Genomic DNA, 24,772 nt, shown 5'->3' on the forward strand with positions numbered 1-24,772 from the left:
GAAAGAACTGACTCGCTGGTAAGGTGGTCCTGTTATACAGATAAACTTCATCAAGACATGTTTTTATTCAGACCTTTAAGGGTGCCAGATTCTTGCTGACCTGTCAAAGATCAAATAGGTAAGGGGCCTGGTGGCATTTAACAAAGATTCACTACAAATGCAAATCTACCCCTCAACCTTCTCACTTAGATAGCCTTACAGCATATTCCTGTTTGCCAATAGCCATCTCAAAATGATAAATGTAATTTGAGTTAAAATATGTCCTTCAGCCCCCCCACCAAGCCCTTCAAGAAATGCAGCCCCTATAAATGAGTGCATGTCAGAATAGGACGGCAGACTGAATGAACTGTTAAATGTCAGTTACAAGTTTATCTCCACAAAAGCAAATCAAGGAAAAGATACATATGTTCACTCTTCTACTCACCCTGAGAAAATCAAAACATTGACTACTATTTCTACCCCCTTGTTTTGATTTGTTTTCGTTTTTGTCTTATTTTCTGAGACAAGGTCTCACTCTGTCACCCAGGCTAAAGTGCAGTGGTGTCATCACAGCTCACTGCAGCCTCAAACTCCTAGACTCAAGTCATCCTCCAGCCCCAGCTTCCTGAGTAGCTGGGACTATAGACATGCACTACCATACCTGGCTAATTTCTCTTAGTTTTCTGTGGAGACACAGTGTTGCACTTAGCTCATTCTAGTCTCCTGACATCAAGATACCCTCTCATTTCAGCCTCCTAAAGTTCTAGGATTACAAGCATGAGCCCTTGTGCCCCAGCCTGTAAGAGGCAAAGGTCTAAAAAAGGGCAAAATAGTTTATGATTTGTCTCTTTAAAGCCACTACCCGTTTGGGGAATTAAAACCTGCATTCCTTCTGGAGGCCAGTAATCAAAGGACCAAGCAAATGTTCTTTGCTATTTATTTTCTAGCATCTTAAAGCACAGGAGACAGCTCTACAGAACGGTCCAGACAAAAGTCATGAGATCATCTTCATATCTTCATCAGAGAGATAAGGTCTAACAAAACAACTATAGTTGAAAAGCACAAACCCATGACATGGGACACTGGTCACACAGACCCAAGTACAACCACCGAAACAACCTCCCCCCTTTAAGAAGCCCTGTATTTCTACTTAAATCAGCATTCTCAACCTGTGAGTCCTGACCCCTTTGTAACAAAGAAAATACATCCTGCCTATCAGACATTTACATTACCATTCATAACAGTAGCAAAATTACAGTAACAAAGTAGCAAAGAAAATAATTTTATGGTTGGGGGTCACCACATACAAGGAACTGTATTAAACGGCCGCAGCATTAGGAGGCATTAGGAAGGTTGAGAAGCACTGACTTAAAAGCAGGGTGGTGGTCTTTTGAGAAGTGGTCTGCTACACTCATTTGACAGCAAATTGATAAACTTCTCTCTCCTTTGCCTCAAACCACTTGTCCTCATTCTTCCTTCTTACAGATTTGGCTTCAGGGATAAGTACTGAACTTTTGGTAACAAGCCTACACCCACCCCTTTTGAATGTTACATCTGACCTTATCTAGATTTACTAGGCACCAAATAGAAAATTCACAAGAATATCATCACTTGCCTCACTGCTCACCTCTCCTTCACCTGTGCACTTCACATTTTCCTTTAAATTTGAAATCTTCAACCTCTTCTACCCAGAGTTTAGTCCACAACAGATACTTTGTGGGCTGTGCTTTCCCCAGCCACAGGGCTAAAGTCTTGGCTTAATAAAGCTCAACTGAATGTGACTCTCACATTCAGTAACTTATTACTTAAGTTAAGGGGGGCACAGGTGGGCTTTTTGTTACAAGGATAAACTGCAAAATGGAGAAGTCTAGGCTTTTAATATAATCTGTCACTGAACAGTATACATTGTATATAAGAAGTAGTTTTTTATCTTAAACTTCTCTCCCAATCTCCAATGTCCATTAAGTCACTCTGTACCATCATACCCCCACTGCTTAGATGCCACTTGTAAAGGAGAATAAATGAGAACATGTGGTCTAAAGGACAATTTTAAAGCATGGCTGTTTCTTTCATGCACACACACAACATGGAGATTTACTATATTGTCAACTATCAAGATATAACTCGAATGAAAGGCAATAAACAAAAAGTAAAAACAAAAAGTTCTATCTTAGCAAGTAGAAGCTGGAAGTGGAGACTACAGAGTTGATGAGAAAGAAATTCTAAGCTTTGTTACTTTCTTCATATAAATCTGGACTAGTTACTGAGTAAAAAACAGCCGGTTCCTTTCCACTGCTGTTTCAGATAAAACATGCATTTAAATTAATGTTTCACTCAGCCACGAGAAAATTAGGTCAGAGAAGGCAACAAAATGAGGCACATATTATTCTGATAAATAATCATAATATAAATGAGGCACATATTATTCTGATAAATAATCATAATATAAATGTTCCCTGATTGATCATTAAAATGCTTTTTTAAAGAACATGGAATGACATAAGAAACTGTACATTACATTCTTAGAGGTCTCACTTTTTAATAATATGCTGAAGTTTTTAGTGTGCAGTTTGTAAGGGAAATAATCTTTTATCATTTATCTTGATCAACTAAATTTTAAAATCTTTAATGATCCCATTCAGAACATGGAATTAAAGATAAAGAAAAGGTTTCTGAAAAACAGCTACTGAAAGCAGCAAACAAACAAACAAAAAAAAAAAACAAAAGATAAGATCCAAAGGGGAAGGGGGTTAAAGAGCAAGAGGAAGTGCAAGACAGCTGATGTGCTGGCTAAAGCAAAGCCGTTAGAACACAGCCGAAAACATAGGAAAAGAAAGGAAAGAGGAAAGATAGATGTCCCTTCTTCTATTGTTGCATTTCCTTTCTGTTGTACTCTATACTATCCAAAACAAACAAACAAAAAATATTTTAGTATAATTTTTTTGAAAAGGCTGAAAGAGATTGCAGCCCTGCAACGACCACTGTCGCCTCCTGCCCTGCAGCCGCCGCCACTGCCGCCTCAGGACTGGCTGTATGATTAGGCCACAATTTTCAATGAGTAAACATATTCCTCAGTTCTGTGGTGTTCTTGGTCACACATTTATGAAGTTTCTGAAGGGCAGTGGAGATTACTGCCAGGCACAGCACGACCTCTATGCAGACAACTGAACTGTAGAAATTCATTACTACTCCACCAAGAAGCCCCCGTAAGAGTGGTTAACCTGGACACAGAAGGGTTGACTTGAAATCTGCAGAGCATTTTACAAGAGTTCTGACCTGGATGGGGTAAACCTCAGTGCACTTCCTTTCTGTTGCCTCAGTATTACTGGATTGAAGAATTGCTGCTTCTTGTTAGGAGGTTCATTTCATTTATCATTACTTCCAACTTCATCCTCAAAGCACTGAGAATTTCAAGTGGAGTATATTGAAGTAGACTTCAGTTTCTTTGCATCATTTCTGTATTCAATTTTTTAAATTCTTTCATAACCCTTTTGAGTGTTTTTTTAACTAAATTAACATGGCTCAAATGAACCACCCAGCTCCTGTAGAAGTCACATACAAGAACATGAGATGGGCGGCGCCTGTGGCTCAAAGGAGTAGGGCACCAGCTCTATATGCGGGAGGTGGCAGGTTCAAACCCAGCCCCAGCCAAAAAAAAGAACATGAGATTTCTTATTACACACAATCCAACCAATGCGACCTTAAACAAATTTATAGAGGAACTTAAGTATGGAGTTAACACAGTAGTAAGAGTGTATGAAGCAACTTATGACACTACTCTTGTGGAGAAAGAAGGCATCCATGTTCTCGACTGGCCTTTTGATGATGGTGCACCACCATCTAACCAGATTGTTGATGACTGGTTAAGTCTCGTAAAAATCAAGTTTCGTGAAGAACCTGGTTGTTGTATTGCTGTTCATTGTGTTGTAGGCCTTGAGAGAGCTCCAGTGTTTGTTGCTCTCGCATTAATTGAAGGTGGAATGAAATACGAAGATGCAGTACAATTCATAAGACAAAAGCGGCGGGGAGCTTTTAACAGCAAGCAACTTTTGTACTTGGAGAAGTATCGTTCTAAGATGTGGCTGCTCTTCAAAGACCCCAATGGTCATAGAAACAACTGTTGCATTCAATAAAACTGGGGTGCCTGATGCTGTTGCCTTGGAAGTAAAACTTGAGACAGAACCTAATTTGTCATATGTACGTGTATTAGCCAACATGTTGATTAATGAAGCTTCCACAGGAGTATTGTAAAGCAGTTTTACCAGGCCACAAGCTTAACAGAATTGCAACCTCTATGTTTGGATTATAGTCAACCTTTTTGGACACTAAGCAAAAGATTCTTGCTGTTCAGCATTTAAATGTGCTTATTATTTGTACCAATTGACCTTTCCTGAAATCATGCGGTATTACTGAGTTATGTCTTGTTTAAATCTATTCCCATGCCAGAATCTTATCAATATATAAGAAACTTAGAAAGATTAGGTGCCAAAATACCCAGCACAATACTTGTATTTGTGTATCAATACTTGATATTTTTAGTATCGTACAGAACTAAAATCCCAGGAACTATGAACATTCTAGACCTTACGTGGTTTATCCAGTCATTTCAGACATCGAAAGAAGGCCCTTGGATTATTTGCCTGCTCACTTTATGTTTACATCTCCCACATTTATACCAAACTACATCAGGTTTGCTCAAACATTGATTTTTTTTTTTTTTGGATTTTTACCAAGTCTTAGAGTAATTAATGTCTTTCTATAAATCTCATTTTGTGCTGTTATAAAAAAACCTCCATTTTGAAAATCTGCATTGTACAGAAGCATATGTCTTTACTGTCTTCAGACAAAAAAAGCCTTACAGTTAATTTAATGTTTGCACTCGGAGGTGCAACTTAACAGGGAGGGCCTGAAAAAAGAATGGAAGAGGGGGCTATTAAATATTTTTAGCAAAATGTTGCCTTTGTCTTGTGCAGGACATGTAGAAATACGCTCTTTGATTTAGTAAATATTTTTTAAAAGGTAGAGATGCTCTGTTAATTGTAGCTAAAACAATTCTTAATCATAAACTTTCTGAAAGTCTTGTAATTTTTTCCCCATACTTATCAGAAGTTGTTTACCAACTTTTTTTTGTTCAAAGTGTGATTTTTTTTTTCCATTTCTTCCAACCTCTTGCAAAAAAAAAAAAAAAATAGGTTCCTGCTAATGAATTGAGCAGACATCTAATAAATATTTTACATATGCCTTTTGAGCTGTGTAACTTAACATTTGGATACTTGATAATTTGTTTTACTATGTAATTGATGAAACGGTGATGTGTATTAATGTTAGTTGAACCATGTATTTATACCGTCTGGGAGTGTGTGGTTATAGTTCTGTGGGAGAAATAATTTGTCAGTGTTCACCAGCTTGCAAAAACTTAGTGCGAGAGCTTAAACATCTCTTCGTGATCAGAACACTTAAGAAAATTGGTATAGAAGGGACATTTCTTAAACTGATAGAGGCCACCTACAGCAAACCCACAGCCAATATCGTATTGAATGGAGTTAAATTGAAATCATTTCCACTCAGATCAGGAACCAGACAAGGCTGCCCATTGTCTCCATTGCTCTTTAACATTGTAATGGAAGTTTTAGCCATTGCAATTAGGGAAGAAAAGGCGATCAAGGGTATCGATATAGGGTCAGAAGAGATCAAACTTTCACTCTTCGCAGATGATATGATTGTATATCTGGAAAACACCAGGGATTCTACCACAAAACTCTTAGAAGTGATCAAGGAATACAGCAGTGTCTCAGGTTACAAAATCAACATTCATAAATCGGTAGCCTTTATATATACCAACAATAGTCAAGCTGAAAAAAAGTTAAGGACTCTATTCCATTCACAGTAGTGCCAAAGAAGATGAAATATTTGGGAGTTTATCTAACAAAGGACGTGAAAGATCTCTATAAAGAGAACTATGAAACTCTAAGAAAAGAAATAGCTGAAAATGTTAACAAATAGAAAAACATACCATGCTCATTGCTGGGAAGAATCAACATTGTTAAAATGTCCATACTACCCAAAGCAATATACAATTTTAATGCAATCCCTATTAAAGCGCCACTGTCATACTTTAAAGATCTTGAAAAAATAATACTTCGTTTTATATGGAATCAGAAAAAACCTCGAATAGCCAAGACATTACTCAGAAATAAAAACAAAGCAGGAGGAATCACGCTACCAGACCTCAGACTATACTATAAATCGATAGTGACCAAAACAGCATGGTTCTGTCACAAAACAGAGAAGTAGATGTCTGGAACAGAATAGAGAACCAAGAGATGAATCCAGCTACTTACCGTTATTTGATCTTTGACAAGCCAATTAAAAACATTCAGTGGGGAAAAGATGGTGCTAGGTGAACTGGCTGGCAACCTGTAGAAGACTGAAATTGGACCCACACCTCTCACCATTAACTAAGATACACTCTCACTGGATTAAAGATTTAAAATTAAGACATGAAACTATTAAAATACTAGAAGAGAGTGCAGGGAAAACCCTTGAAGAAATTGGTCTGGGCGAGTATTTTATGAGGAGGCCCCCCCGGGCAACTGAAGCAGCTTCAAAAATACACTACTGGGACTTGATCAAACTAAAAAGCTTCTGCACAGCCAATAACACAGTAAGTAAAGCAAGCAAACAGCCCTCAGAATGTGAGAAGATATTTGCAGGTTATGTCTCTGACAAAGATTTAATAACCAGAATCCACAGAGAACTCAAACGTATAAGCAAGAAAAGAACAAGTGATCCCATCGCAGGCTGGGCAAGGGATTTGAAGAGAAACTTCTCTGAAGAAGACAGGTGCGCGGCCTACAGACATATGATAAAATGCTCACCATCTTTAATCATCAGAGGAATGCAAATCAAAACTACTTTGAGATATCATCTAACTCCAGTATCACAAAATCCCAAGACCAGAGATGTTGGCGTGGATGTGGAGAAAAGGGAACACTTCTACACTGCTGGTGGGAATGCAAATTAATACATTCCTTTTGGAAAGATGTGTGGAGAACACTTAGAGATCTAAAAATAGATCTGCCATTCAATCCTGTAATTCCTCTACTAGGCATATACCAAGACCGAAAATCACATCATAACAAAGATATTTGTACCAGAATGTTTATTGCAGCCCAATTCATAATTGCTAAGTCATGGAAAAAGCCCAAGTGCCCATCAATCCACAAATGGATTAATAAATTGTGGTATATGTACACCATGGAATATTATGCAGCCTTAAAGAAAGATGGAGACTTTACCTCTTTCATGTTTAAGTGGATGGAGCTGGAATATATTCTTCTTAGTAAAGTATCTCAAGAATGGAAGAAAAAGTATCCAATGTACTCAGCCCTACAATGAAACTAATTTATGGCTTTCACATGAAAGCTATAACCCAGTTACAACCTAAGAATAGGGGGAAGGGGGGGGGAGGATGGGTGGAGGGAGGGTGATTGGTGGGATTACACCTGCGGTGTATCTTACAAGGGTACATGTGAAACTTAGTAAATATAGAATATAAATGTCTTAACACAATAACTAAGAAAATGCCAGGAAGGCTATGTTAACCAGTGTGATGAAAATGTGTCAGACGGTCTATAAAACCAGTGTATGGTGCCCCATGATCGCATTAATGTACACAGCTATGATTTAATAATAAAAAAAATTAGAAAAAAAAAGAAAGAAAAGGCTGAAAGAAAAAACACTGAGCCACAGGTCAGACATAGGCATATTTAGTGCAAAATATTTACATGTTTTAAATTAAATTAAAAATAAAAATTTTTTAAAAATTAAATTTAAAATATATTTCTGCCATTCTTGTTGTACCTTACATTTTATGTGTGTAAGACCATTTTCTCCTATATTTTCAATGTACTAATTTGAAATGTGAGAAGAGGCCAAAAATAATTAAAAGAAGAAATTATAATTTGCACAATAATGAGAATATCATTTTTAAAAATACAATTTAAATTCTATTATTTTCCATTAAAAGTAATTGGGTTCTGATGTTGTAAATGATGATTTCTTAACAATAAAATTCACAAATGTGTGTATTTAGCACAAATCTGGTTCTCATAAATACTACATTTTTTACCAAATAACTTTTTAGATACTTAATTAAATGCAAACATACCTAACAAAACTTTACAGGATTTTTTAAAAGTGTACTTTTGGCAATTAAGACCTTGATTTAATTTTTTGACAGTCACCATGACAAATGAACAAGTAAACATGAAAGCTAAATATGCATAAACAGTTTAGTGTCACAATTAAAATCAAATTGTAATTATAGCAGTTCTGTGACTGACTTGTAAGCACTATAATTTACATAGATAAAGCTCCCTACTGTTACTACCCTAGAACCAAACTCTACTTTCTTAGAATTATTAGTATTTCGTCTGACAGAAGTTATTAACTTTGTTTCCCCTTAGGGGCTGACCTCTGGAAACTACTTTCACTGGTATGTGTTAATTACTTCCTTACAGATACTGCTCTTCAAGGAATTCACTAGGCATTAAATATTTGCCTAGCTATATTAGGTTTGCCAGTATTCTTTTAAGTGTATTCTTGCCTCTTCAATCCCCAAAACTCTCAAATCTAAGAATCAAATAAAGCATTATAGGTTTTAAAGTAAAGGAATTAATGTCTTACAGCCTATTTACTATTTAAGTTTCTTGTAAAGAAACTGCACTTGGGGTAATTCTAAGGTTAGCACCAAATGTGGCTTGCCACCTGTTTTTGTACAGCCCTTGTGTCAAAACTTTAATGGCTGAAAAAATGTAAAAAGAAAATTTTGTGGTACATATAAATTATAGGAAATTCAAATTTCAGTACTCATTAATAAAAATTTTGTTGGAACACAACACACACATGCCTTTATACATGTATACTGTCTATGACTCAATTTATACTACAAGAAGGACAGAGATTGAAAGGTTTGTAAAGGGCCAGACACAGGGCTCACACCTCTAATTCTAGCACTCTGGAAGTTGAGGTGAGAAGGGGAGGAGAGAAGAGGGGAGGAGAGGAGGAAAGAAAGAAGTTTGCACAGGCTAAAATATTTACCATCTAGCCCTTTACTGGAAGTTTACTGGCAAGCCATTAAGAATTATTCAAACAGTCTGAATATTTGTTTCACAAGGGGAAAGTAGGAAAACCCCTTTGAAAAAGTTTCATTATGACAAAAACTATTTGTGAGCTGTCAGTAAACTGGATTGAAAAGTTTAGTCCACCAAAGGGTTGAGGAGTCAGGGCAGTTATTACCACTGCTTCCCTACAGCAACACCTGTTTGTTCTCTATGCCATCACCAACCTGGTAGATTTTACCTCCTGAGTATTGATCAAATTCAACCACTGCTATAGACATCCACCACATTCCTAAATCCAGCTATTATTATTTTTTCCCAGACTACTGGGAAGGTTCTTGCCCTCCCCTTCCCCAAAACTGTTCTTACAGGCTATCTTCAAAAGACAAATCTGATCATATCATTCCCATTTAAAATAGACACACAAACTTTTTTTTTTTTTTGGCAGTTTTGGCCGGGGCCGGGCTCAAACCTGCCACCCCCGGTATATGGGGCCGGTACCCTACTCCTTGAGCCACAGGTGCCACCCAAACTTTTTATTTATTATACAAAGCCATGCATCTGTTCCCTTCTAACTCCAGCCTCATTTCTCTTCCAACCCCTAATTGACTTTATAATTTTTGATCAATTACAGAAAATTTTTTATGTATTATATACACTACAAATCTATAGTTCCCTGATCAGTACTGACTCACTATAATGCAAAACAACCAAAAATTACTGCAAATCTTTTTGTATTGCTTAGTAACATGCTAATATTAGAGAATTTAATTTTTGTCTTCCCATCTACCCTGAAGCTTCCTATACTTTCATTTTTATCCAGCAATGACCAACATAGTAGGATCCACTCCAAAACTACTGCTTAATTAATTTAAAAACACTGATTGCGCTCTTAATTCTACTGGAAGTTTAAGGGCACTAAAGTCACCACAACTCAACAGCAGGCCAGTTGCAGATGTGAAAGATTAAATGTCTGGACTGTCAAAGAGTTGCTCCTAAGAATAAAGACTGAGAACATCTTTCATCCATCTAATCTAGTTATTAACTAGGAACATCATCATTACACAGGCTAAATTTTATCACAGAAGCAATAAATTCTGCACACTCTAAACATTTTCTTGTCCCTAAAAGCAAATCCAGGGTTAAACAATCATTTTAAGAAACCTAAATTTCTGACTCTATTGGTAAAACACAAAATAATCAATATGATTATTTAACTGAGTATCTTACAAGAGTTCAGAGAATGTTGAAAGACTATAATTCAAAACCTCCTACTCATAATATCCATATAATCACTTACAGAGTTTTGCCATTATTTGAGTTTCTTAATATGCTGTCCTAACTTTGTTGGTTTGTAGAGACAGAGTCTCACTTTATCGCCCTTGGTAGAGTGTCCTGGCGTCACACAGCTCACAGTAACCTCCAACTCCTGGGCTTAGGCAATTCTCTTGCCTCAGCCTCCCAGTAGCTGGGACTACAGGTGCCCGGCTATCTTTTTGTTGCAGTTTGGCTGGGGCTGGGTTTGAACCCACCACCCTTGGTATATAGGGCCGGCGCCCTACCCTCTGAGCCACAGGCGCTACCCACTGGCCTAACTTTTTTAAATAAAAAGGGCCCTCAGTAATTAAGACATTGCCTGATGTAAAAAAACAAAAGTACATATTCTAGATATGTACACTTAAATATACAGAGGGGAAATAAGATATCAGGGGTTTCTCTTAAAATAATCCAGAGAAAAAAGATGCAGCAAATATGGAAAAATATAATAAATTAAATGTGGATGATAAAGATATGAAGTTTATAAGTTCACTATACTATTCCTCTTTACTTCTTGTATGCTTGAAAATTTTCCTATTTTTAGAAAGTCCTTAGTCAATTTACAATTATTTCAGTAAATCTGAAAAGCCAAAATTCAACTGTAGTTGAAAGTGAATCCAGAAATCACTTAAATTTTAATTAAAGAAAATAAAACTTTGACGATACAATTGTTAGACTATATAGAGCAGTGGTTCTCAACTTTCCTAACGCCGTGGCCCTGTAATACAGTTCCTGTAGGTCGCAACCCACAGTTTGAGAACCGCTGATATAGTGAAATATAAACTCCCAAACATCACCTATGTAAGTAAAAACTGATAAAACCACAGTGTAAAACTGTTTAACACTGTTAGCTCAAAGAACTCTGTAAGATTCATCTGTGGAGTTTGTTTCAGTTTCCTGGACCCATCCCCAGATAGTCTTGACTCAGAGACGGACCCATAATTTGCATTTCTAACAAGCTCACACAGGTGATAACACTAATGGTTCTGGTCCAAGGACCACACCTTAAATAATACTGTCCTAAAGAAACCTAGGCATATGCGTACTAGAATACATGTTAACAAAGTATTCACAGCAGCAGTGTTCATGACAGCAAAATGGACACACATACTCAACAAGGGAATGAGTGGTTAAATAAATGCTGGTATGTTCACAAAATAAAATACTATAGACTATGAAATACATACAACAGAGTGATGAAAATGAACCATACCTATGCACAAAACAAATGAATTTAACAAACATAATACTGGTGGAAAAGGAGCAAAACCCAAAATAAGAGTATGACTGCACTTACTTCAAGCAGGCAAAAATAAGCATTTTTTAGAAATGAATATATAAATGATGAATAACAAAAAGTTATCATGAAAGTAAAGATTAGGATTACCCTAAGAGGAAGAAAAGGGTTTATCATCAGGAAGACACAGGGGAAGGTTTCTGGAGTGTTGGTATTCATTCTTTTCATATGAATGCATTGGTATTCATTTTGTAGCCGCATGCTTCTGTTTTATGCATTTTTCTTAAGTCTATTTCACACAGGAAATTTTAAGACATTATCTTTAATGGTAGAATTTTATGGAAGTGGCTTCTCACTTAAATTTTAATACTTTAAAAAAATCTAGTCTCATTCCATTTGAGACAGGGTCTTGCTTTGTCACACAGGCTGGAGTGCAGTGGCCTCATCATAGCTCACTGCAATCTTGAATTCCTGGGCTCAAGGGATCCTCCTGTCTCAGCCTCCTAGGTAGCATGGACTACAGGCATGTGCCACCTACCATGGCTGGCAAATTTTTCCATTTTTTTTGTAGAGATGGGGGTCTCGCTCTTGCTCAAGTTGTTCTTGAGCTCCTGGTCTCACGTGATCCTCCTGTCTCAGCTTCCCTAAGTGTTAGGATTCCAGCTTCATTCTTTTAATCATTTAAATTATATTTTATAATCTAAGTTTAAAGAATGAAATATTAGGCATGTAGTAAATACATTTCATTAAATTAAAAAGTCTTGCAACAACTGCATAACAGATATTGCTATGAAAAATCTTAAAACCATATTTTTAATACACTTAAAATATTTAAATATCTCAAATTTTAAACAAAAAAAACAGACCACAGAATTTCCTAGAAAATTCGACAGAGTTAAAAGTTAATGAATAAAAACAATATCAACTAATGGACTTCAACTCAATCTGTAATTCTGCTCAAAGATACTAGTAATTGTGATTTTAATGTACACAGAACAAACATCTTACAGAGACCTAGCTGCCAAAATAGGGAAAGATTCCAAATGTTGTAGGAAAAATAAAAGTAAAGCAGATGTGAGAAAGACTTCTACACCCCAAGACCCCCTCAAAAAGAAAAAAAAAAAAAAAAAAGGGCAGAAAGAAGGAAGAATAGAGAGTGCAAGCTCCAAGAAGAACATTACCATGAAACACACACACAATGAATGCCATCTGACACAGCATGCAAGGAAGGTCAGAAGTACCTCAAAACTCAAGTTTTATTCAGTCTACACACAAGGCAACAATGAAAACCTGGAAAAACCACAGAGACCATCTGGAGTCTACAACGTTTTCACTGAGATAAAGTGAGGGTTAAAAAAATACTCACTAGGTGAAAAACTTTGTAAATCTTTTTAAAATACTTACATTAAACTACTGGTTCCAGAAGAAATAGAGGTAGCAGAGTAGAAAAAAGACGGAAAACCCAATCAATACTAAGGATACAAAGTGGCAACACACTATCAAATCTAAGCACCTAGAATAAAACAGCAAATAAATACAAAATACAGGGCAGGCAGCCAACTCCCCAGTGTTATTGAGAGGAGAATTATCAATAGTCCTTTCTGTCTTCCATTCCTAGTTTGCTTATTATTTGGACACAAGCTACTTAACAGCTATTCCAAAGAGCAGGCTTGGGAAGGCAAAGAAGGTAAAGACTGTAATTTTAAATATGGCTAACAGGTAGGTCAATGTGCAATTTAAATTATTAAAGAAGCCAAGAATCTTTCTAACACTAAATTCTATTCTACAGCAACTGGATTACCCAGTATTTTAGGAAAATTATCTAAGTTTATCCATAATGTGTATATATATAACTAAAGTAGCTGTTTAGCATCTGAATGAACAATTGTTTTTTCTTTCTTTCTTTCCTTTTTTTTTTTTTTTGCTGGTATGGTTGATACCCAGCCATTATCTTAAGTAAATGACATGTAACACTACTTAATCCACTTTACTCATATACATTTACTATGCCATAAAAGATTAAATTTTATTCTTCCTGACTTGGTTTCAATGGCTTTAAGTATTTTATGTAGTCCTTTACTTGTTACTAGCTTTCATATCCACCATTTAAGGTAGGAGAATTTATTATTTTGATAATAAGAATGTTAGTGCATTCATTACTAAGAACACTTTACTATAACCCAAACACTTTGCTAAATGCTGTTTTCTCACCTAATCTTTAAAACCATGATATGAGGTAGGTACTATTATTACCATCACTTGAATAGTGTAGAAAGAGCAGCACAGTTTAAATGATTGGGCCAAAGTCACAAAGGGCCAACATTAGATCCAAAAACCTAAATCCCTCTATCAGGAATAAATGATAAGGAATTTAGAATATGTTCAATGTTTCAATTTTATTTTCATTGCTGTAAGTGCTGAAAATACATATGACAGATAAACATAAATTTGTCATAAAATACATATGACAGATAAATCATATGACAAAAAATCATAAATCTTATGGAAAATTTCCCAATTCATTTATTTTCTAAAGTACTGGAATATAAACTAAATATATATAAGTAGGAAATAATCAAATAATACTTTGATCTTACAAAAAAGTCAAATTCTAACCATAAGTAAAAATACTAAAGAAACAATGTTTCTTGGCATAACTGGTCAACCTCATCTATGAGGCTGCTATAAGAATTAAATCACAGACACACAAGAACATGTTCACATTAAAAAGAATGTTTCTTGCTACAATCAACTCAAGAAATGAAACTTTGATGGCTTACATGAAAGATAAACTGTGGGTGATTTTTTTGTTATAAAGAAAGATTTTTCAAGGATACTTTTAAATGACAAAGTTTTAAAACACTAAAACAAATCTGCAAAAATACTTTCTACATGCAAGTAAAAACTAAATAAAACAATGCACATCTTTCCTTTAAACTTAAGATAAAAAAAATAATAAAAAGACTGATTTAGAGTATTTACTGATTGACATGGTATCTCCCTGTCCAATTTCAAGCTACCAAAGAGTCACCACTGGACACAGAATAGGAAAGAGATGTGCAATAGCATTTTGATACAGACAGTATTTCTACCACACAAATATAATAGATGTCAATGACCTCAAGAACACAGATAACAATAAAATGGAATAAAGCAACTTGGATATGATATGGTTTGAGTATTTGTTACCTTTGTTTAAAATGTAAGTTCATTTGTTTTTCTTTCTTTTTGAGACAGAGTCTCACTTTGTCACCCTTGGTAGGGTGCTGTGGCATCACAGCTCACAGCAACCTCAAATTCTTGGCTCAAGCGATCCTCTTGCCTCAGCCTCTCTGGTCACTGGGACTACAGGCATCTGCCACAAGGCCAGGCTGTTTTTTAGAGATGGGGTCTCTTGTTCAGGCTGGTCTCCAACTCCTGAGCTCTAGCAATCCACCCTCCTCCGGCTCCCAGAGTGCTAGGATTACAGGTGTGAGCCACTGTGCCCAGCCCTTAAATCTAAATCTATATATTTTTAATGATGGCTATATTTAACATCTGGCTTGTCAAAGTCCTGAAAACTGATCAACGCTGGTTCTAGCACACCACTGGCACATACTTCCCATTTTAACTTATGTACCCCAGTCTTTTTGTTCATTTCCCTCATTTTCCTATAACTTTTTGGTGCATTAGCATGGAAGAAAGTCATACTATTTCCATTAATCATCTCTCTCAAAGATTTCTCCTAAGCCTATATGAATGTCCTTTAAGTCCACCTATCCTTGCTGTTCAATCAAGCAATACCCAAGCCATGGCTCTAAAATACGGTATAATAGACTGGTAACATCCACTCATATTTTTCCCAGTCCTACTACAGAAAAATGAAAGCAATGGCCAGTTCATTTGCTGGAAATACACTTCCTTCCACCTATTCTCTCAACATCACAACAGTTTTTGCCTGACAAGCATTTTTTTAAAGTTTCCTAAAAGACTAGAAAAATCTGCATTTACAGCAATATCACAACCATATCACTTGCAACAGTTAGGTTATTACTTTATTTTCTGCCAATCTGACACGCATAAAGTTCTATCACATTACTACTTTAGTTTTCATCTCCCTAGAAAGCAATCTGGCAAAATCCACTGAATAACAGAGAATGCCAGGAATACAGTGGAATAGCTACATGGACCTGCCCTCCTAAGAAATAAGTCAAAATCTAGGATTAAAAAAAAAAAAATCTTAAAAACATTAATGAGCTGGCAAGAAAGCTATAAATTCTTATGCCTGAAAATGGGAGGAGGCTAGAAAGCCAAAGAGATAAAATGAACAGCAGCAGTAGGCCCCCGCCTTGAGCTAGATGCCCTTAAAGGATTGTCAGATTTCAGTTAGGAAAAACTAAAAATAATCCTACTCTCCTTACAACCACCACTCAGGCAACTCCAAGGAAAATCTATTCAATGTTGACAATGAGTGGGGACGGGGTAGAAAAACCACCACTGAAGCCAGGCATGGTGGTTCATGCCTGTAATCCTAGCACTTTGGGAAGCTGAGGAAGGTAGCCTGCTTGAGTTCAGGAGTTCAAAACCAGCCTAAGTCAGAGTGAGACCTCATCCTTACTAAAAATAGAAAAACTAGCAGAGCATTGTGGTAGGTGCCTAGTCCTAGCTACTCGGAAGGCTAAAGCAAGAGGACAGCCTGAGTCTAAGACTTTGACATTGCTGTGACAATGATGCCCTGACACTCTATCCTGGGCGAGAAAGTGAGACTATGTCTTAAAAAAGGGGGTGGAGGAGAGGGGACAGACAGAGAGAGGGAGGGAGAGAAGAAGGAAGAAACCAGAAAAATAACCACAAATAAAGTTCCTGCTGCTTTTACAGTCTGACTTCCCAGGTGGTCCAAAACTACTGTCCTAACACGCATACATTTTAGCACGCAGCAGAATCACCTAGAGTGTTTATGAAAATGCAGAATGCTGGTTCCCCTTCTCTACCTAGAAGTTTTTAGTAGGTCTGGAGTGGGCCTGATTATCTGTTGAACCAGTTCCCAAGTAATGCTCAGACTGCTGGTCTGGGACCACACTTCCCCAGAACCACTGATGTAGAATGATGAGTGCCCAGGGCTTCTGAAAGAAGCCAACATTTATTTTAAAATAAGGTGGCAGTGTAGATCAGAGGTTCTAAAAATAATCTACCCAGGTGACAGAGTGAAACTCTGCCTCCAAAAATAAACAAACAAATAAATAAACAGTGCTGGAGCAAATGGGTCTCCATATAGAAAAAAAAAAAGAAAAAGAAATAGATCCCTACCTTACATTACATACAAAAATCAATTCCAGGAAAAGTAATATTAACATAAAAGACAAACTATAGTGGTTTCAAAAAAGTTACTAAAGAATAAATTTAAGACCATGGAGAAGAGTTGAGTTTAAGAAATAGGAGAAGAGGGTGGGCACCTGTGGCTCAAAGGAGTAGGGCGGTGGCCCCAAACGCCAGAGGTGGTGAGTTCAAACCCAGCCCCAGCCAGAAACTGCAAAAAAAAAAAAAAAAAAATAGGAAAGAGTAACAAAGTGACGTTAAATAAATGATTGTTCATCAAAGTCTCCATTAGAAATGACATGTCTGAGATTTGCTTTAAAATACTTCAGAAAGAACATTATTTAGGTGATGAGCAAATCAAAAGCCCCCACTTAAGCATTATGAAAAGTATCCATGTGACAAAAACATCTGTATCCTTTTAAAATTAAAAAATATTTTAAAAATCGGGAAAATAGGAGGAATAAAGATAAATAATATAAGTATGGCAAAAATCTTTTTTCTTTTTTTTTGTAGTTTTTGTCTGGGGTCGGGTTTGAACCTGCCACCTCCAGGCACCGGCCCCTCCACTGTGGGGCCAGTGCCCTATTTCTTTGAGCCACAGGCTCCACCCTATGGCAAAAATCTTGATGAATGTTGAATGTGGGTGGTAAGGGTTTATTATACTATTTTCTCTACCTTTGTATATATTTTTCCTTCTAAGAGTGAAAAACAAAAAGCATTAAACTCCTAGAAGAAATCTGAAAACTGCATAACAAAAAAGCAGAATACGGAATGTATAAAGAACTCCTATAAATCACTAAGAAAAATACAAACTCGATAGAAAAATGAGCAAAAGACATAGGCACTTGATCAAAAGAAATATTTATGGCCCAAAAAATCAGCATCATGGAAAAGAAAATTAGTATAGTGAAATGCCATTTCTTTCCCACTAAACTGGGAAGAATTACAAAGTCTGACAAACATAAATGGCAATGAGGATATGGAATAACTGGACTGTTTATTCTCTTCTGGGAAAGTACATCAGTACAATCACTTTAGCAAACTGTCTGATACTACCCAATGAAGTGAAGATCTGCCTACCACCCCCATGCAAGCTAACAATTCCTCTCTTACCTAGGCAAGTGTCTTAAAATGTGAGGAGACTCACGAGATTTTCAAGGCACCAATTTTAAAGATATCCATTTTCAGACCCCAACTTCCACACGTCTTACCTTATACTAACTTAAAGTGATGTAGGTTCTTCTCCCATTTCACATTTGCCCACTTTGTAAAATCAAGCCATACCTCTCACATATTCATTCCAAATCTTGTTCTGATGCACTGCACAATGATATAAAAGCCTCTTGGCATCAAAAGCAGCATTTGACATCTTTAATCAAAGCACCCTAAATTCCAACTCATTCCTCACTCCATCTAATTAAGAAATACATCTCCAATATGATCCTACTTTCATGTTAAATATTTTAAATTTTAAGTAGTTTCTTTTTCTTTTCTTTTTTGAGACAGAGTCTCATTCTGTTGCCCTTGGTAGAGTGCCGTGGCATCATAGCTCACAGCAACCTCAAACTCTTGGACTTAAGCAATTCTCTTAACTCAGCTTCCCAAGTAGCTGGGACTACAGGCACCTGCCACAAAGCTGCTTATTTTTAAAGATGAGGTCTTACTCTGGTTCAGGCTGGTCTCCAACTAGTGAGCTCAGGCAATCCACCCACCTTAGCCTCCCAGAGTACTAGGATTACAAGCGTGAGCCACTGCACCCAGGCTAAATTTTAAGTAATTTCAATGTTATGTTTTTTAGCAATTACATATCATTAAAAGCTATAATAAATGTTTAATACCTAGAGCCTAATGGCAACATAAAATTTTAAAGTATACATTTAAAATATATAAAATTTCATGTATAAATACATTTTTTATATTCAGTTCTATATTCTATTGCAGTGGTTCCCGACCTTCCTAATGCCATTTAATACAGTTCCTCATGTTATAGTGAACCCCAACCATAAAATTATTTTCGTTGCTACTTCATAACTGTAATTTTGCTACTGTTATGAATTGTAATGTAAATATCTGATATGCAGGATATGGCCTTAGGCGACCCCTGTTAAGGGGTCGTTCAACCCCCAAAGGGGTCGTGACCCACAGGTTGAGAACCGCTGTTCTATTGGGTACACAAAATATCTTGAGGTTCACATCTGTCATCTTAGCACTTTGGGAGGCCAAGGTGAGAGAAGACTGCTTGAGCCCAGGAGTTTGAGCCCAGCCTGGACAATAGAACAAGGCTCTGTCTTCACAAAAAATTAAAAAAAAAAAAAAAAAAATTAGCTGGACATAGTGGTGTGAAAGGAATAAATTATAGTATCTTCATTCAATAGAGTGTTATCAACAAAAATGATTAAGCTACAGTATAGATACATGACTGTACAAATAATGTCATATATTTAGAATTACTCCATTTACATAATATTTAAAACCAAACCTATTGTTTGAGGATGTTTATTAATCAAATGGTAAAACAATAAAGAAACAAGGAAAACAGTGGTTATGGTTATCATGGAAGCAGAGAGAATACAAGAAAAGGAAACAAAAGGAGATTCTAAAAAATAACAAATGTTATATTCCTTAGCTTCAATTGTTGAACAGAGTCATATTATTAGCCTTTAAGACATACATATGTTGGCTGTGGCTCAAGCAGCTAAGGCACCAGCCACACACACCTGAGCTGGCGGGTTTAAATCCAGCCCGGGCCCGTCAAACAACAATGACGGCTGGAACCAAAACATAGCTGAGCGTTGTGGCAGGCGCCTGTAGTCCCAGCTACTTGGGAGGCGGAGGCAGGAGAATCGCTTGAGCCCAGTAGTTGGAGGTTGCTGTGAGCTGTGATGCCACTGCACTCTACCCAGGGTGACAGCTTGAGGCTCTGTCTCAAAAAAAAAAAAAAAGACATACGTATGTTTTATATACTAGTTTGTATATAAAATATTTCACAATAAAAATTTATTTTTAAAACTGTCCTTCAGGCCAGGCAGGATGGCTCATGCCTGTAATCCTAGAACTCTGGGATGCTGAAGCAGGTAGATTGCTTGAGCTCAGGAGTTCAAGAATAGCCTGAGTAAGAACAAGACCCCATCTCTACTAAAAAAACAGAAAAACTAGGCAGGTGTGGTAGCACACCCCTGTAGTCCCAGCTACTGTCAAGGAAGGGGGAAAAGGAAAGGAAAAGAAAAAAGGAAAGTACAGGACAGGACAGGAAAAAGGAAAGAAAAGGACAGGAAAAGGAAAAGGAAAAGAGAAAACTGTCCTTCAACCCAGAAATCCCCTTCTTGCTAATCTATCCTACAGACAGAAATAATGGCATCAGTCCACAGAGAATGTATGATTGAGGATTTTTATCTGCAGTAGCAAAAATTGACCATCAATAAAAACAGCTCAACAACTGGTCCAACATCTTTAACATGAAATATCATTTGCCCATTAAAAAACAATGTGACATGTACTACTTGAAGAATCTTCACAATGTTTTTTTTTTTTTTTTTTGTAGAGACAGAGTCTCACTGTACCACCCTCGGGTAGAGTGCCGTGGCATCACACAGCTCACAGCAACCTCCAACTCCTGGGCTTACGCGATTCTCTTGCCTCAGCCTCCCGAGCAGCTGGGACTACAGGCGCCCGCCACAAAGCCCGGCTATTTTTTTGTTGCAGTTTGGCCGGGGCTGGCTTTGAACCCGCCACCCTCGGCATATGGGGCTGGCGCCCTACTCACTGAGCCACAGGCGCCGCCCGAATCTTCACAATGTTTTAAAGGAAAAAAGCAAGACACAGACAAGTATCTATAACATAATCCCAATTTTGTAAAACAATGACTACAAAATCCCTATATTTGTTTGCATATTATTATATTCATGATTTGTCCAAGGGCCCAGAGGATAAATACCTGGTTGGTATAACTGGCAGGTAGAAATATGATGGATAAAACTGGGAAGCCAAAAAAATTGTGTGCACACGTATACATGTATAAAGAGATGTAGTGAAGACTACACCAAACTGTTAGTGGTATTTATCTTAGGAAGTAGATTTTCAACCAATTTTAATTTTCATTATATTTTCATGTGTTATTTCAAAATTTAACAGTAACATAGATTATTTTATGTCAGAAAACGCCAAGAAAGATACTGTCAAAGGATTTCTGGACTCCAAAATAAGTAATGTTCCACTAGTAGTATCTACACAGAAGCAGCCAGTTTATAAAATGAAAAATAAATTATATGCTACACTAGGGTAGCATTTTCCATTCCTGTATATTGATGCTTCTCATGTGGTATTAATAATATGCATACAAATCACCTGGCCATTTTTTTTTTTTTTGAGACAAAGCCTCAAGCAGTCACCCTCAGTAGAGTGCCCGTGGCATCACAGCTCACAGCAACCTTCAACTCCTGAGTTTAAGCGATTCTCTTGCCTCAGCCTCCCAATAACTGAGGCTACAGGTGCCTGCCACAATGCCCACCTATTTTTTTGGTTGTAGTTGTCATGGTTGTTTGGCAGGCCTGGGCTGGATTCAGACTCACGAGCTGTGATGTATGTGGCTGGCACCTTAGCCACTTGAGCTCAGGTGCTGAGCCCACCTGGCCATTTTTATAATGCAGATTCTGTTTTAGTAAGTCTGAGGTGGTACCTGAGATTCTGCATTTTCAGTAAGTTCCTAAGTATTACCACTGGTCCAGAGTCTATACTTAATTAGTAAGGTAGTGAGCACATGGAATGCATCAGGTCCTTTACTACCCTGTTTCCCCAAAAATAAGACATCCTCCGAAAATAAGACCTACTTACAGGAAAGATAAGACGTCCCCTGAAAATAAGACCTAGCGCATCTTTGGGAGCACACCTTAAAATAAGACACTGTCTTATTTTCGGGGAAACAGGGTATGCACTGTTGCATTTATTATATTACTTAATCCTTATCACAACTTTTTGGAGGTAGGCTTAATCATTTCCATCTACACTTCATCTTAGCCAAAAGGCCAAGAAACAATCATTTCCATCTACAGATGACTAAAGTGAAATTCATAGGAATAGCAAAAATAAATAATACTGGTAACAGAAGAGGAACACAATCATTTCTCAGTATCCTTGGGTGACTGTTTCCAGGATGCCCTTCTCCCATCCTACTCTACTCCCCCACCATCCCACAGATAACAAAATCCTTAGATGCTCAAGTCCTTTACATAAAATGGCACCGAATTTGCATATAACCTGTGCACCTCACCCAGTATGCTTTAAATTCATCTCTAGTTTACTCACAATAACAATACAACATAAATGATATGCAAATTTTTTATTTCATTTTTTATTTATATTATTTTTGTTGTATTATTATTATTTCCAAAAATATTTTCCATCCTTGGTTAGCTGAATCTGTGGATTGGAACCCTGGATACTAAGGACCAATTATACTGCTACACTGAGTAACAAAGTTAATCTAAAACCCCCTGCCGAAACTCTTTATATGATAAATACAATTATATACTACTTTTAAGAGATGCTCTTTCAGCAGGAAAACACAACATCATAGTCTATCATATGAGTTCTGTGAGCTTGTATCTAAAGGCAAAACACAACGGGGAGGCACATAACGAAGGAAGCACAAGATAAGCATCAGCAATACCTGGAAACTATTTAGAAATGCAGTTTCTCACTCCCCATCCAACCCTTCTGAATCAGAAACTCTGGGAGTGAAGTCCAGCACTCCATGTGATTCTCAGGCCTACCAAAGTTTGAGAACCACAAAATATCAATAAAGGGTTAATGAAAAAAAGGTCAAGTTACTGTAAAATTAATTTGGGAAATAAAGAATTAAAAGAGTTTATCAGATTTTATGGCAGAACTTTTAACAGAACCCTTCCTTCCAGGAGAATCTGTAAGATAGCATTCTACAGAATAAACTTTAAATGATGCTGTCCACAGTTGATGTTGCTCTTTGGGGCCTGTCATGTAAGGAGACACACGTGGCATCAGATAGGCTGAGACTGAATCCAACCTCTGAAAGCATCAGTAGTGGTAGTATGGGAGTTAATAGCAGTTAAGAATAGCAAAGATAATATTACCACTACCAGTTCTTTTCTGTTTATAGAAAGAATACATGTATTACTATAGAAAATGCATAACAGGGCGGCGCCTGTGGCTCAGTGAGTAGGGCGTCGGCCCCATATGCCGAGGGTGGCGGGTTCAAACCCAGCCCCGGCCAAACTGCAACCGGGCGTTGTGGCGGGCGCCTGTAATCCCAGCTACTCGGGAGGCTGAGGCAGGAGAATCGCCTAAGCCCAGGAGCTGGAGGTTGCTGTGAGCTGTGTGACGCCACGGCACTCTACCGAGGGCAATAAAGTGAAACTCTGTCTCTACAAAAAAAAAAAAAAAAGAAAATGCATAACAATACAGGCAATCCCCTGTAGCTCGTACTTACAAATGGAGGCTATTACTCTGTACCTAAGAATAAAACAGCAGTATGTCTACTAGCCAGAGAAAACCAACTTTTAGAGTATAAATGTTACCTTCTTATCTTCTTCAGGTACACATATACACACTAATTTGGTAACAAAATTACCGAAGCAAAACCCATACCACATTTATCTTTTACATTGTCTCCCATCCAAGCACTAACCAGGCCTTACCCTGCTTAGCTTCTGAGATCAGACTAGATTGTATGCCAACATTGTATGCCGTAGACATCTTTTATATTGTATTCATTTGTTTCAACTGTATGGTAGATAGCCATTAGACTATACATTTCTCAAAAGCAAAAGTTTTTTTCATCTTTGCATTCCCAGTACCAGAAAGCCTACCTAATCTATTGCAGCAGGCACTGAATATTTTTTGACTAAGTAACAAAGAAACAAAAATCAGATACATAAACTATGTATGATATAATAAGAGTAATTAAATTTTTCTCCCCCATGCTAAATTTTATTAAAGCCAGCCAAAAACACAAAAGCATATCTGAATTATAAGCTGCTTTTACTTGTACACATAAAAGTCCACTATCACATTCATATACAGAATAAGGAAATTTTTCTTACTCCCTGCTACATATGACAGTAATTTTTAAAAACATAAGAAGTCCTTCAGACATTAAGTATGTACACACCTAGCAAAAGCAAAAATGCCAATAGGTGGTACCCATTTGATCCCCAAAAGACCTGAATTTTCTGTGGAGTAAGCACATCAGATTTCTCAAATTCCTCTAGAGCTCCAGCCTCCCAAACAGACTACAACTGCTTTCAGAACACCAAGGAGTGAAGCTGACCTAACTAGTTCATCACCTCTAAGTGGGGGAGGAGTGAAATTACCTTTCTCTAAACAAGTAGCAGCATGCTCCTTTCTACAAGTATTATTATGACTCCCTTTAGTGTACAAGCCGGGAGACTGTTACAATGGGATTTGACCTTTATATTCAAATCTAAAACTTGGGCATGATTTTGTTTTTTGGTTTTACTTCGTTGTTGTGTTGTTTTTTTTAAAGCCTCATTATTTTATACCATTCATCTTGGAAAGTGAAGCCCAAGAATATGAAATATGAAAAGTCATAAATCTAATCCAATTGACGTCAAAGTAGAATTGTTCTTATCATGCCCAGTGCCTCTTCTAAAAATACTTAATATATAAAAAGTGAATGTAGGTAGCCATGCCCCAGACTCCTTTTAGGAATTTTAGCAAAATCCCTTGCCTACTTTTGAAAGACACTCTTTTCCCCATAGATACTAACTGAATCCGGGACTGAGGTTCCACCACCCCAGTTATCACCCCCTGTCAGGCAGCTTGATAAGGC

General features: G+C 37.1%; 2 protein-coding genes and 1 long non-coding RNA gene across 4 annotated transcripts in view; 2 read left to right on the top strand and 1 right to left on the bottom strand.

Annotated features, from left to right (window-relative positions):
* Positions 1 to 24,772, bottom strand: part of ZNRF2 (zinc and ring finger 2) — a 121,708-nt gene that overhangs the window by 70,961 nt on the left and 25,975 nt on the right. The gene's annotated exons all lie outside the window — the stretch shown is intronic.
* On the top strand, positions 2,974 to 3,545 carry LOC128598124 (uncharacterized). The gene has a single exon (XR_008383577.1). It is a non-coding gene; the product is annotated as an uncharacterized LOC128598124 (long non-coding RNA).
* On the top strand, positions 3,639 to 4,169 carry LOC128598121 (protein tyrosine phosphatase type IVA 1-like). Its single transcript, XM_053608392.1, has one exon. It carries the CDS (start codon positions 3,642 to 3,644, stop codon positions 4,110 to 4,112), a length of 471 nt encoding a protein of 156 aa, XP_053464367.1. The 5' UTR covers positions 3,639 to 3,641; the 3' UTR covers positions 4,113 to 4,169.

Source organism: Nycticebus coucang, chromosome 11, assembly GCF_027406575.1.
Source record: "Nycticebus coucang isolate mNycCou1 chromosome 11, mNycCou1.pri, whole genome shotgun sequence".
Taxonomy (NCBI): Eukaryota; Metazoa; Chordata; class Mammalia; order Primates; family Lorisidae; genus Nycticebus; species Nycticebus coucang.

Coding starts and splice junctions, on each gene's coding strand:
- LOC128598121 (XM_053608392.1), top strand. CDS start 3,642: ATGAGATTTCTTATTACACACAATCCAACCAATGCGACCTTAAACAAA.